This window comes from Geotrypetes seraphini, chromosome 15 (assembly GCF_902459505.1).
Source record: "Geotrypetes seraphini chromosome 15, aGeoSer1.1, whole genome shotgun sequence".
NCBI lineage: Eukaryota > Metazoa > Chordata > Amphibia > Gymnophiona > Dermophiidae > Geotrypetes > Geotrypetes seraphini.
In genome coordinates, this window is record NC_047098.1 from 24,864,610 (window position 1) to 24,879,248 (window position 14,639).

Here is a 14,639-nt window from a genome sequence, read left to right on the forward strand (position 1 = left end):
TCCCTCCTTCCAATGTCCCCCTCACTGCCTTCCAGCCTTTGTCCCACCCCCTCCCAAAGCCAGCCTGCCTGCCTGCCTCCCCCAAAGCCAGCCTGCCTGCCTACCTGCCCCAGAGCCAGCCTGCCTGCCTGCCTATCTACCTATCTGCTGCGCAAAAGCCAGCCAGCTTGCCTACCTACCTCCTTCCCCCACTACCGCCGGAAAAAAAGCCTAACTCCAGGCCTGATTTAAACTTCCCCTCGGTCCTCCGCCGCTGCTCCTCTGCTTACCTCCCTGCAGCTAATCGCGCCTTCTTCCCGACGTCAATTCTGACGTTGGAGAGGATGTTCTGGGCCAGCCAATCGCTGCCTGGCTGGCCCGGAACGTCCTCTCCAACGTCAGAATTGACGTCGGAAAGAAGGCTTCTGGGTGGGATTAGCTGCAGGGAGGTAAGCAGAGGAGCAGCGGCGGTGGACTTGGAGGGAGGCTTTTTTTTTGGGTGCGGCAGGGAGAGACAGGAAGCGATCGCCTGTCCCGTTGTCCCCGCTCCCAGCTTCGGGACGCTGTCCCTGAAAATGGGACATTTTGGCGTCCCGAAGCTGTGTGTGGAGACAACGGGACAGGGGATCCGAAAACGGGACTGTCCCGTTCAAAACGGGACGTATGGTCACCTTATTCATGACATCGTTTCATTTATTATTATTCAGTTGGTACATCTTCCAATTACAATACAATTACTTCATTAAGATCCAATGATAAATTGCATATGACAGTATTTTTAGAGTTACCAGATTTGGTAAGTCAAAAAAGAGGATACCTGATCCTGCCCCCGGCCCTACCCATTCCCCACTCCTGGCCCGCCCAAAGTGCTGTTTCCCCCTAGTTTTACCTCTACCTCTCCCCCCCCCCAGTGCAGCCTCACTCTCTCTGGCTCCCCACCTGGGCCACCCCAGAGTCGGGATAGCTCTTTAAGTCTCTTCTATCTCCATGGTATCTCCTCCGGCACTGCTATTTCAAAACTTCAGACAGCTGGCAACATTAGTGAGTGATCCTGCTGCGGTCAGCCTGCCCCGGAAGCCTTCACTGTGCAGTTCTTCCTGTTTCTGTGTAGGCAGGCACTGCAGAGTGAAGGCTTCTAGGGCAGCCTGGCAGGCTGACGGCAGCAAAATCACTCACTAATGCTGCCGGCTGCCCAGTTTTAAAACTGCAGCGCAGGAAGAAGGACAGGGGAGACTAATAAGAGCCATTCCCAACTCTGAGGTTGGGGCTGGACTAGGAGGGGCCTTAAACAACTTGGGCCAATCAGAGCCTCAGGCCCCTCCCAAGATGCACTGGGGAGGGGAAATAAGTCACATTTTAGACAACGCAGGCGGCTGGAAGAAGGGACTCAGCATCCCACCGGGTCATCTATTTGAGGTAATGTGGAGGGGGGCAACGGAGACAGGAGAGGGGGTCACTTGCAAGCAGGGGAGAGTGGGCATCTCTCCCGCTGCAGGAGGGGTTGCGGCGGGATGTTAGGGCAGCAGAAGAGTGTGGGCATCTCTCCTGCTGCAGGGGGAGGGGGTTGAGTCGAGTTGTGGCGGGGGTTTTAGGGCAGTGGGAGAGTGTGGGCATCTCTCCTGCTTTAGGGGAGGTTGTGGCGGGTGGGGTTGCTGGTTGACAGCGGGAGAGATTGAACATCTCTCCCAGTGTTGTGTTTTGGGGTGTTTATTTTTTTCTTAACGCGTTTTTTTCTGCGCATGTGCCCATTGCTAGCACCAGCGATGGGCATATGCAAATTTAGCAAATCTTTGCTGCTGTCCGCTGACCTTATAAGCATGCGCAATTTTTTTGAGAATGTCATGCTTTTTTAGATTTACTATCAAAACGTCTGTGTTGGTAGACCCTCGCTTTTTAACGCGGGTTGTTGAGAATCCTGGCCTTAGTCATAATTCCAATAATAATGGCTAAGAAAAGATTAAAACTCTAAAACAACAATTAAATAAGTCCTTAGTTTCAAGAAAAACAAAAAAAACAACAAGCTGTAAAGTTTTAAGGCTCAGACTCATAATATTTCTTCTGCAATTGTAGGCCAGTGATCCTGGTGGCAACAATCATTCATTTCTCTTTGGTAGCCAAAGAAGAAAGAGTCCTGTTGTAAATTATGCTGATCCATATTAGGCCTCAGTCTGTGCCTTCTTTGCCAGGTTTCAGTGGAGGCTTGCTAATGCTCTTTCCCTCTAGTGTGGACTTCTATGTGGGAGAGGTCACCCTCCTCTGGATAGACTTCGAATGGACGTCTTCAACAAATTACATTACATTACAATAGTGATTTCTATTCCGCCATTACCTTGTGGTTCAAGGCGGATTACATAAGAATTCAATAGGCCAAATCAAACTGAAAAATTTTCCCCTGAATTGGGCAGCACTAGTTCAAACTCATCTTATTTGCATACATGTATATTCACTCTGCAGCTCCTCACTTACCCAGAGAAATGTCCTCTTCTCCTCTCTTCTAATTGTTCTATCTAGAGTAAACCTTCAAAGGGGATATTGACATGAGCAAGGCAAGGGTATTCCGACTATTCAGTGAATGTTTTATTGAATACTGTCAATTAGGCACCAAATTGCCACATCTAGATGCTCACATTTATGCTTGCCATAGAGCAAATTTTAACTGGTGGGGCCTAAATTTAGGCACCTAAGGCCCAAATTTTATAAATGGTGCTGCTAGTTAGACATCGATTTTAATTGGCTGGCCTTTAAATTGACACGATAATTGATCACCTCATTTAAAAACAAATAAATCTCGTTAAAAAAATAAAAAAGACAAATGTTTAAAGAAGGTTCTACAAAAGTGCAGCAAAACAGAAAAATTAGTTAATACACAGCACCTGCTTCATCATTGTTTGTATGTTGGGCCTTATACTTGTGCAGGCCATAGACCAGTCAGTCTCTGCTTTAATATTATCTTCTTTCCCAATAACAGCCCAGTAAATTTAATAATTATTACTTAATTAAATTTTCACTTTGTCTTGTTGCTACTTTCTGATATCTGTCACTGTCTTTCTGGTGTCTGCTATCAATTGTCCTGTTCATCTATCCAAACTCTGTGGTGTCTCTCATCCGAATTCCCCCCCCCCCCAAACACACACCCTGGTCACTATTACTCTGTTAATCATTTTTGCCTCTTTCCTTTTCATAGGAAACTCAACTACATTGACTACCCTGGATATAGAAGCCATGCTGCCAGAAAACCTGGAAAAGTTTTATAGATACCATGGCTCCTTAACAACCCCACCCTGCACCCAAAATGTGGCCTGGACAATCTTTGATACTCCTATTGTTCTGTCCCATAATCAGGTAAAACACTGCAGTACTGAACATTAGTGCCATTCCTGTAACCAACTCCAAAACATTTTCAGAGAAGTACCATGCTAGAGTGTGCAAAGCTCAAAATGTTTCCACAGTATTACAGTGTGCCAAACCCATATCATTTCTGTAGAAATACAACACTGGATGGAGCAAATGTTCCTATAGGAATAAAACCCAGAGAGTTCCCATGGGAATATGGCACTATGGTATGTCAAATTTAAAGTGCCCCCATAAGAATATTGACCTAAAGTGTACCAAACTCACACCATTCCTAAAGGACCATTCTAATCAATAAAAAGCTGGATGCAAGAAAACTGGTGAAGGAGAAAAACACAAGAAATGCATTGATAACAGAGATGTCAGTGTGCCAAGGGATTTCTCTGTAAATCAAACTGAGAAGAGATCCTCAAGTACCAATAAATGCAGTAGGAGAGCCCAGAAATGTGGCAGAAAGATACAGAAATATTCCCTGTGCTGCAGGTTTGAGTAAAAAGAATTTTCAAGCCCACCTTGGTAAGTTGCCTATAAACATTGCATGCTATTAAGTCCAGAAGGAAGCTCTTTTTGGCATGATGCAAGTAATATGGTGAGCATAAAAGCCGGGGAGCAAGACATGTTTCACTTCCTGCTTTTTCCAGGCTGTCCTCTATAACCAGATAACAAACAATACGCAATATATAACAACAGTTCATAATTTCTTCACCACTTTAAAACTTCATTTGTAACTAACCTGTGTGCCACCGACATCTATCCGGACCACATCCTCAATTAAGATGGCATCAGTGTCTGTTGTTATATATTATTATTATACTAGTCTTTAAGCCCGTTTACATTAACGGGTGCTAGAATAGATGTGTCTGTCTGTCTTTCTTTCTGTCTCTCTCTCTCTTTCTGTCTTTTTTCTTTCTTTCTGTGTCTCTCCTTGACCACTGTCTGTGTGTCTTTCTGTCTCTCTCCTTGGCCGCTGTCTGTCTGTCTTTCTGTCTCCCTCTGTCGCTCTCTGTGTGTGTCTGTCTTTCTGTCTCTCTCTCTCTCTCCTTGGCTGCTGTCTGTCTGTCTTTCTATCTCTCCCTCTCTCCTTGGCCGCTGTCTGTCTGTCTCTTTCTCGCTCTCTGTGTCGGTCTGTCTTTCTGTCTCTCTCTCTCTCTCCTTGGGCGCTGTCTGTGTGTGTGTCTGTCTTTCTGTCTCTTTCCCTCCTTGGCCATTGTCTGTGTTGATATTTTTTTGTTTGATACTGTAGTTAAGGTTTGGTTTTTTTGTTTTTTTTTTAAATCTGCAACATTAGTGTATTGTCATTAATGAAATAAACAGAAAAACATGTTTTTTACAATCACGGTAAAAATAGGTTTAACACATGGGAAGGACCTGCATGAGGGCAAACAATGGCCACCAACTTCACAGGATCAGGTTCCCGACGTTCAGTGGTTTAGAATGTAGCCACAGTAGTCAATAATCTCTGGAGCCCCAAAGTACCTGCTTGCCCATTTGAAGGCTTTCAGGGCACGGAGCTGAGGTCCTTAACAGCATTTTCCTTGACAGCTCTCAGACCCAAGCTGTCTGGCCAATCGAAAGGCATAGAAGATTGTCTCGCTCTCCCCCTCTCCCAGTTCCGTTTTTGCCCCAGCAGTGCCGGGCGGGCAGAGAGCTGCAACAGTGCTCTGACCCAGAAGAGAGAGTGGAGGCAGAGGAGAAGGCTGTGGAGGCAGAGAGAGCGGCAGTGGTTGTGGCCTTCCCTCCCCTAGCTCCATAGCTTGGTCGCAGACACCTCCTTCTCTCCCCGATGTCAGCCCGGAACGTGCGCACATGCCGAGCACGCCGCATCCTTTAACATTCTGCCGGCCACGGAGCTACAGCCACACGGAGCCACGAAAACTGAAGTGCGCATGCGCGCTAAGGGAATTATTATAGCGGATATTGCTTATTGTTATATATTACTTATTGTTTGTTGTCTGGTTATAGGGGAAAGCCTGGAAAAAAGCAGGAAGCGAAACATGTCGGCTTGCTCCTTGGCTTTTATGACCACAAAGCTAAGTGTTAAAATTCAAATTTAAAATAAATATTTATATGAATGTTTATAAATTGAAATTGAACCGATGAGGAGTTGACACGTAAAGCTTAGGGCTATGAATTTATTGAGCTCGAAGTTGTGTCTCTGAGGTTCTGGAGTGCCAAAATCTGGGGTTAAGTTGAGGGATTATGTTTATTATACACACAAAAATAGAGAACACACTTGTGTTCAACACTACATATAAAATGACCAATAAATGAACACAGTAATATTACAGATGATGAAATTCAAACAAAGAAAATGAGAAAAAAGACCTCAGACGTCCTGGTGTCAATCAACTTGTGGGGTTATGAATATTCTCATCGGTCATAAAAAAAAACCAACCATGGGGTCCTTTCACTAAGGTACGCTAAATGCTAACGTGTCCATTATAGTCTATGTCTCATATAATCAAATGCAAGAATTTATCTCGCATTCATGCCGTATTTCATTTATCCAACATTATAGCTTGTCTTACTGGTCCTCAGCGGGCCACCAGGCACTCAAACTACTCTCATAGTGCTGGGCTTTATGCTCCCACTTGTCATCGGATCCAGCTTAATAGCTGCTTTAAATATTTAGAATAGTTAAAATTTACTTTAATGTTAATCTTAAATATGTACTAAAAGTACTTATCTGTGCAAAAGACGCTTTTCAACGGGGGTAGAGTCACCAACATGTTAAGCCCGTATAATTCAAGGGGCTTTCTCAAGGCTACCACTCCCTATCCACTTACACCATTCGACCCGATCCGACCCTAAGGAGGAACGGCCATCGGCTACATTATAGTCTATGGACACGTTAGCGATTAGCACATGCTAAAATGGCTAGGGAGCCTTAGTAAAAGGACCCCCTTATCAGGAGCAAATTAAGGGGAAGGGGTAAAACGTGGACCTTATGGACCTCGCGGATCTAAAACCACACGTCCTTAAAAATCCGAGGTCTGTGCATTGACAAGTCCGCCCTCGCTTTCCCTGCAGCTCAGCTCAGGCCCTCGGCTCCCTCGCAGACCTCACGGATCTCAACTGCACGTCACATCCTTAAAAATCCGAGGTCCGCGCCACTTTTAGTCTCTGGCTCTGAAAGAGTTCTATGACAATTGAACTCTGACGGATCCTAGCATAGGGAGGGAAAAGCATTAGGATCTGTCAGAGTTCAATTGTCATAGAGCTCTTTCAGAGCCAGAGACTAAAAGTGGCGCGGACCTCAAAAGTGCCGCGGACCTCAGATTTTTAAGGATGTGACATGCAGTTGAGATCCGTGAGGTCCGCGAGGGAGCCGGGGGCCTGAGCTGAGCTGCAGGGAAAGCGAGGGCGGACTTGTCAATGCATGGACCTCGGATTTTTAAGGACGTGCGGTTTTAGATCCGCGAGGTCCGTAAGGTCCGTGTTTTACCCCTTCCCCAAATTAAGTGCTATTTTGTATTTTCATTGGCTGCAAGCAATGGACTTTGTGTTTTGCTATTGAGCATTAATTAATTGAATGAAAAATCAAATTAAAATAGTTTAGACATTTATTTCTTTAAAAATGTTTTTATACTGCATAATACCTGCACGGTTTACATAAAAGTTTAACAAGACATACATTTTCGTTAAGAAAACCCTAATTCTACGAGCAGTTATAGAAACGTTAACAATAGGTAACTCCTCAATCACTAAATCATGACAGCAACTCCCTTCGTAACTTCCAACACCTCTTCAACTCTTCAAAATATCACATCACATAAGAGCATTCACGAACAATTGTGTTTTCAACAATTTCTTAAAACCTAATCTAGCTGCACATAAACGCATAGAAATTATTATTTTTTTTTTTAATGGCCGATGAGATTATTCTTAGCCCTATTTGAGGTCTTTTTCCTCATTTTTCTTTATTTGAATGTCATCATCTGTAATATTACTGTGCTCATTTACAGGCCATTTAGTATGATTTAACCAGGTAGAAAGACTCCTGTCTGGTTAAATCAAACTGACTGGGACAAGTGCTGATATTCAGCAGTATTTAATCAGAGAGTGACACTAAATAATCCATTGACCACTGGCACTCCAGTCAATGGGTGGAGTTGAGTGTTGTCCAGGCATCACCCGTATGCAGTGCCAGTCTCTGGATAGCAATCTGGGCAAGTAGGACCACATATACAGCAGTTCTAACTTGCCTAGAGAGCTGTCTGGGTAACTGACCAACTTCCAGGGGACTCTAAACTAAAGACCAAAATATTCAGTACCAGTACTTGGATATAGGCCATCCCATGGCAGCCAGTTAAAAGGCAGGCTCCCGGAAATTAGCCAGGTATAGAAACACATAAGAAACCTTGCTTCTTGAAGCTTACAACCTAATAAAGGATAGAGAGACATGTAGCCCAGACAAAATACCCAATAGGGCAGTGATTCCCAACCCTGTCCTGGAGGAATACCAGGCCAATCGGGTTTTCAGGCTAGCCTTAATGAATATGCATGAGAGAGATTTGCATATGATGGAAGTGATAGGCATGCAAATTTGCTTCATGCATATTCATTAGGGCTAGCCTGAAAACCCAATTGGCCTGGTGTTCCTCCAGGACAGGGTTGGGAACCACTGCAATAGGGGGTAGGGAGATGGGTGGCCTTAGTTTAAAACAATTGGGTAAGCCACAAGAAGTGAGACCTAATGAAGTTCATCTGTGGAAGCAGTCCAGTAAGAACATGTCCAGGTCTCAACACAGCCTCAAGGAGGAACATTTTTCTGCCGAATTTCAAAGAGCTTTTGCTATGGTGAAGGAGTGTTACAAGAATGTCCAGATGGAGAGTTTATCAGACCCTGAGTGTTCCTTTTGGAATACCTCACATTATTGTGGCAAACCAAGAGCAAACACTTAGAAATACCACACTGGTCTGCCAATATGAGAGTTTGAAAAGAAGACAGTAACAATTTTTTTTTAAACTAAAGTGAGATAAGATACCAGTATTTTATTCTGATTCCTAGATGTTACCAAATAGATCTCAGCTGCACCTTGCTTGCCACCATTAGACCTATTTATTCAGCAGCAAGATCAAGCAGAGGGCCTGTCATGATACTTCCTTCCTAACTTTTCTTTTAGATCGTGCTCCTGGAAAACAGCTTATTGGACTGGAACAATAAAACTCTGAGAAATGACTACCGGCATGCCCAGCCCCTCAATGACAGGGTTGTAGAGGCATCCTTCTCACCCAAGCTAGCCAAAGGTAAAGGGGTCATGAACTTTCTGTGGGTACAATCAAAGTGGTTTACGTGTACTATATGCAGGTATTTTTTTTCTGTCCCTAGTGGGCTCACAATCTAAGGTCTGTACCTGGGGCAATGGGGGAGTGTTAAGTGACTTGCTCAGAGTCGCAGGGAGCTGCAGTGGGGCTTGAACTAGAGAATGACACGGTGACAAAATTCATCACCGTTCCCGTCCCTGCGGATAACCGCGGGAAACCATCTTCATGTCATTCTTTAAGGAGAGAGGGAAGAATCAGAGTATGAATGGCCACAACCACTGCCCCGCAAGCTTTGCTTTGAAGAATGCTGGTGTAGAAGGACCGAGGTTGAAACAGACACTACAGAATGACAGTCTCTGGTAGCCAGAGCAGATATTGTGATGTCATAATGCCTCATTCCACCAGTGCCTAAGAGCCAATCACATCAGTGATGTCACAATGGCTTCATTATCCTTGGCTCCCATAAGAATCAGAGTATGAATGGCCACAACCACTGACCCGCAAGCTTTGCTTTGAAGAATGCTGGTGTAGAAGGACCGAGGTTGAAACAGACACTACAGAATGACAGTCTCTGGTATCCAGAGCAGATATTGTGATGTCATAATGCCTCATTCCACCAGTGCCTAAGAGCCAATCACATCAGTGATGTCACAATGGCTTCATTATCCTTGGCTCCTATAAGAATCAGAGTATGAATGGCCACAACCACTGACCCACAAACGTTGCTTTGAAGAATGCTGGTGTAGAAGGATTGAAGTTGAGATAGACACTAGAAAATGACATGGGATTATTTCTTGCGGTTATCCGCGGGGATGGGAAAGGTGATGAATTTTGTCACCGTGTCATTCTCTAGCTTGAACCCAGCTCCCCAGGTTTTCAGTCCACTGCATCAACAATTAGATTACTCCTCCACGCCAAAGGTGAGAACATTGATCCTGAGGCCTGGAACATAAGAATAGTCTTACTGGGTCAGACCAATGGTCCATCAAGCCCAGTATTCCATCTTCACGGAGGCCAATCCAAGTCACAAGTACCTGGCAAAAACCCAGAGTAACAGCATTCCATGCCACCCATCCAGGGCAATAGAACAAAAAATAAAGTCACCACTGATTCATCAATACACTTAGAAAACTTATTTTATGTTTAGAACTCTGCTCAGAGACATGAAGGCTGATTACTCGGCCTCACCTACCAATCATTGCAGTGTTCAAAAAAAAAAAGATTATTAATTTAAAGTACCTATTAATGCGCTAGCCAAAAAGCTATGCTGAACATATAAATGCTTTCATGAGGTTTATAATGATGAAAGAAAACTTAACTTTGAATAGTGACTGGTTCATTAAAAACCTCATGAAAGCATTTATATGTTCAGCATAGCTTTTTGGCTAGCGCATTAATAGGTATTTTAAATTAATAATCTTTTTTTTTTTTTTAACACTGCAATGATTGGTAGGTGAGGCCGAGTAATCAGCCTTCATGTCTCTGAGCAGAGTTCTAAACATAAAATAAGTTTTCTAAGTGTATTGATGAATCAGTGGTGACTTTATTTTTTGTTCTATTGACCTCTTTAGTCACTCGATAGTAATTTTCATTTGAACAAGTTACCCCTGCATTTCTTTTTGACCCATCCAGGGCAAGCAGTGGCTTCTCCCATGTCTGTCTCAACAGCAGTTTATGAACTTTTACTCCAGGAACTTGTCCAAACCTTTTTTAAAACTAACTACATTAACCATTCTTAACACATCCTCTGGCAGTGTATTTATTGTTTGTTTAAGGTGTTTGCTTGACTGAGAAGTATGTTTTAATTAGGACAGTTTTCTTGTGTCTCGCACAGAATTGCAGGATGTAGTGAGTAAGAAATGTTTACATAAATAAGTACAAATTCCAGAGCTTAACTATTCTCTGAGTGAAAAAAAATATTTCCTCCTATTGGGTTTAAAAATATTTCCTTGTAACTTCATCAAGTGTCCCCTAGTCTTTATAAATCTTGATACATCAGAAAGACAACATGTGATAGCATGTTTTGAATATCATCAATTCAGCATTTTGTTTGTTTTCAGCATAAGAACATAAGAATTGCTGCTGCTGGGTCAGACCAATGGTCCATTCTGCCCAGCAGTCCACTCACGCAGAAGCCCAAGGTCCAGTGCTCCAAATGAGTCCAGTCTCACCAGTTTAGCATGAACTTGTCCAACTTTGTCTTGAAACCCTGGAGGGTGTTTCCCCTATAACAGACTCCAGAAGAGCGTTCCAGTTTTCTACCACTCTCTGGGTGAAGAAGAATTTCCTTACATTTGGACGGAATCTATCCCCTTTCAACTTTAGACAGGGCCCTCTCGTTCTCCCTACCTTGGATAGGGTGAACAGTCTGTCTTTCTCTACTAAGTCTATTCCCTTCAGTATTTTGAAAATTTTGTTCATGTCCCCTCACAGTCTCCTCTTTTCAAGGGAGAAGAGGCCCAGTTTCTCCAATCTCTCACTGTACGGCAACTCCTCCATCCCCTTAACCATTTTAGTCGCTCTTCTCTGGACTCTTTCGAGTAGTACCGTGTCCTTCTTCATGTACAGTGACCAGTGCTGGATGCAGTACTCCAGGTGAGGGCGCACCATGGCCCAGTACAGCGACATGATAACCTTCTCTGATCTGTTCGTGATCCCCCTTCTTGATAATTCCTAGCATTCTGTTTGCCCTTTTCGCTGCTACAGTGCATTGTGCAAATGACTTCATCGCCTTTTCGATCAGAACCTAAGTCCCTTTCCTAGGAGGTCTCTCCAAGTACCGCCCCAGACATCCTGTATTCGTGCATGATATTTTTGTTTCCGACATGCATCACTTTGCACTTATCCACATTGAACCTCATCTGCCATGTTGATGCCCATTTCTCGAGCTTGATTATGTCACGTTGCAGATCTCCGCAGTCCCCCTATGTCTTCACTACTCTGTATAACTTTATATCATCCGCAAATTTAATCACCTCACTCGTCGCACCAATGTCCAGATCGTTTATAAAGATGTTGAAGAGCACAGGTCCAAGCACCGAGGCCTGCGACACCCTGCTGGTGACGCTCTTCCAGTTGGAGAATTGTCCATTTACCCCCACTCTCTATTTTCTATGCTCCAGCCAGTTTTTAATCCACGTGAGTATTTCATCCTCGATTCCATGGTATGCAATTTTCCGAAGTAGTCGTTCATGTGGAACTTTGTCGAACGCCTTCTGAAAATCCAAATATACAATGTCGACCGGGTCGCCCATGTCTATCTGCCTGTTTACTCCCTTGAAGAAGTGCAGCAAGTTCGTCAGGCAAGATCTGCCTTTACTGAAACCGTGCTGGCTGGTCCTCATCAGATCGTGTCCGTCAAGGTGATCAATGATGCGGTCCTTTATCAGCGCCTCTACCATCTTTCTCGGTACCTAGGTCAGACTCATCGGTCTGTAGTTTCCCGGATCTCCCCTTGAACCTTTTTTGAAGATCAGCTTAACATTCGCCACCTTCCAGTCTTCCGGAATCTTTCCCGATTTAATCGACAGATTGGATATTAGCTGAAGCAGTTCAGCTATAGTCCCTTTCAGTTCCTTGATGACCCTTGGATGGATGCCATCCGGTCCAGGGGATTTATCGCTCCTAAGCCTTTCAATCTGCTTGTATACCTCTTCTAGACTGACCGTTATCCCTGTCAGTTTCCCATCTTCGTTTCCAGTATATAGCCTGATGGGTTCCGGTATGCTGTGTAAATCCTCTTCGGTAAATACAAACGCAAAAAATGTGTTCAGTTTGTCGGCGATTTCTTTGTCCTCCTTTAGCACTCCCTTTATTCCACGGTCATCCAACGGCCCTACCGCTTCCCTCGCAGGTCGTTTCCCCTTAATATATCGAAAGAACGTCTTTAAGTTTTTCGCCTCCTTGGCTATTTTTTTCTCGTAGTCTCTTTTGGCCCCTTTCACCGCCTTATGGCACCCGCGTTGATGTTGTTTGTGCTTATTCCAGTTTTCATCCGTTTTTAAACACTGTGTAACTCTTAATTTTGTTAGCAAAATACTGTAATAAAATTAAGAAAGTGCCAATGCTCAGCCATTATAATCTTTGTGGGAGTGGACTGCTGGCTCAGCAGCGGCAATTCTTATGTTTTTATGTTCTGATCAAAAAGCAGCTGCATGAGATTTACGCAGCCCAGTGTAAACTTCCTTAAAATTAAAAGTTCCAGGTCAAAGCCAGCAACAGCAGCAGCCTCCATCTTCAATTCCAACTCAAGTGCAGTAAAGAAAGCATGTTCAAAATATGTTTCAGAAAATCACCAGTTGCATAATTTAGAAGTGACTGAATCAGTTGCAGGAGCAGAGGGGGTAGTTTCATGGTCATAAAGTGGTGGGCTAGGAACTGGAAGGCCCAAGTTCAAATCCCATGGCAGCTCCTTGTGGCCTTGGGCAAGTCACTTAAGCCTCTATGCTTTGGGTCTTATGCTGGGCAGGTTTTGGCAGCAATGCCAGTCCAGGTCATGCCCTTGGTGCCTCAAATTGCACAGGAGAAGGCAAAGCACTCCTGTATCATTCCAAGAAAACCACAAGGGGAGGATTCCTCATTGTGGGGGTCACCGGTTTAGCTCAAGAGCACATCTGGATCTGAAATCAGTTGCATAAGATCCACAGGGTCCACTTTCAAAGAGGTCCTGATAGAGCAACTGATTCTACCAGCTGTGGGTATTAAGTTGGTCTTTCTATAACATCACAAAATTGGCAGTGTGATGCTTTGAAGTATTGTTGCTAATGGAGTCTTTGACTAGTTCCTGTATCTTCTGTCTGAAGAACGTTGTCTCTCTGAGGAGATTAACACAAAATTGGAACAAGTAGAGTCTGAAGTCCGACAGATGAAGGATCACTTTCTTAGCCAGGAGGGAGAAGGCAGCAACATGAAAGGTGAGGAAAGGGCAGAAGTCCTGTCCCTTCTGAGAAGAAGTGATGGTATAAGAGTTTACATGTACCTAAAGTTCTCAGAAATGTTATTTTGTCCTGTTTTCTTTGCTCCATAAAAAAGATCATAAAAAAGGTTGACATGGTATAGAAGTCAGAGGAGAGACTTAGATTCTGCTCTAATACATCAGAAAGACATTGCTTCAGAGTTCCGGGTTCCAATTTCATGTTGGGTTTTCCCATGAGTGAAACCATAACAAGATATTTTAGCACCCAGGGCAGACAAGTAGATTTGTGCCTCTCTGCTCCTACCTGGATTCCTGCTCCTCTCTCATTCTTCCACTTTCATTCTGGTCCCCCGTCTTCCCTTGGTCAGAGGACAGTGGCACTTTTCCTGACCTTTCATCTGCTTGCCTTTCAATCATTCTTCCACCTTTGATGCTCAGTTGCATATCCCCCTCTCATTCTCTTCCTTTGAGTCTCACCTTTGTAGCCATGGCCTCATCTAATCTAATCTAATCTAATCTAATCTTCATTTTATATACCAAATCTACTCCCTAAGGAGCTCGACTCGGTTTACAGTTTGTTAAAAAATTAAACATAACAAGTAAAAACTGTGGGATAAAAGCAGAAATTGGTTAGATTAAATGGATGGAAAAAGTTAGAAAAAAGTAAGTTGAATTGCTTAAAATTAGTATACGACAACTAAAATCAAATTAACTATTGTGAAAACAACCAGGTTTTTAAATTTTTTTTGAAATTGAAATAATTGATCTACCAGTCTTAGAGAATCTGGAAGTGCATTCCAAATTCTCACCAATTTAAATGTAAAAGAATTACTAAGCTTCTCAGTGCATTTAATACCTTTCAGAGAAGGAAATGCTAATTTGTGAATTGTTGCAATTCTTGAATAGCAGGATCTAAAGGAATTCCCACTAAGGGGAATCAAAGAGTCAAATTTTCCATAAAGAGATTTGAAAACCACATGTGCACACTTGAACTGCATCCTATGATGGACCGGAAGCCAATGGAGTTTTCTCAGCAATGGGGAAACATGGTCGTACTTTCTCTTTCCAAAAATAAGTTTGGCTGCTGTATTCTATATTAACTGGAGATGATCTAATCTGCCCTGTT

General features: G+C 43.5%; 1 protein-coding gene across 4 annotated transcripts in view; it reads left to right on the plus strand.

The window, feature by feature from the left end:
• Positions 1-14,639, plus strand: part of CA6 (carbonic anhydrase 6) — a 31,495-nt gene that overhangs the window by 12,275 nt on the left and 4,581 nt on the right. For 3 of the 4 annotated variants that reach the window (XM_033922456.1, XM_033922458.1, XM_033922460.1), the window contains 3 exons: positions 3,164-3,321; positions 8,457-8,580; positions 13,401-13,511. In XM_033922456.1, coding sequence (XP_033778347.1) covers positions 3,164-3,321; positions 8,457-8,580; positions 13,401-13,511 — 393 coding nt within the window. The remainder of the gene's footprint in view (positions 1-3,163; positions 3,322-8,456; positions 8,581-13,400; positions 13,512-14,639) is intronic. The other variant, XM_033922459.1, reaches the window with a different exon arrangement.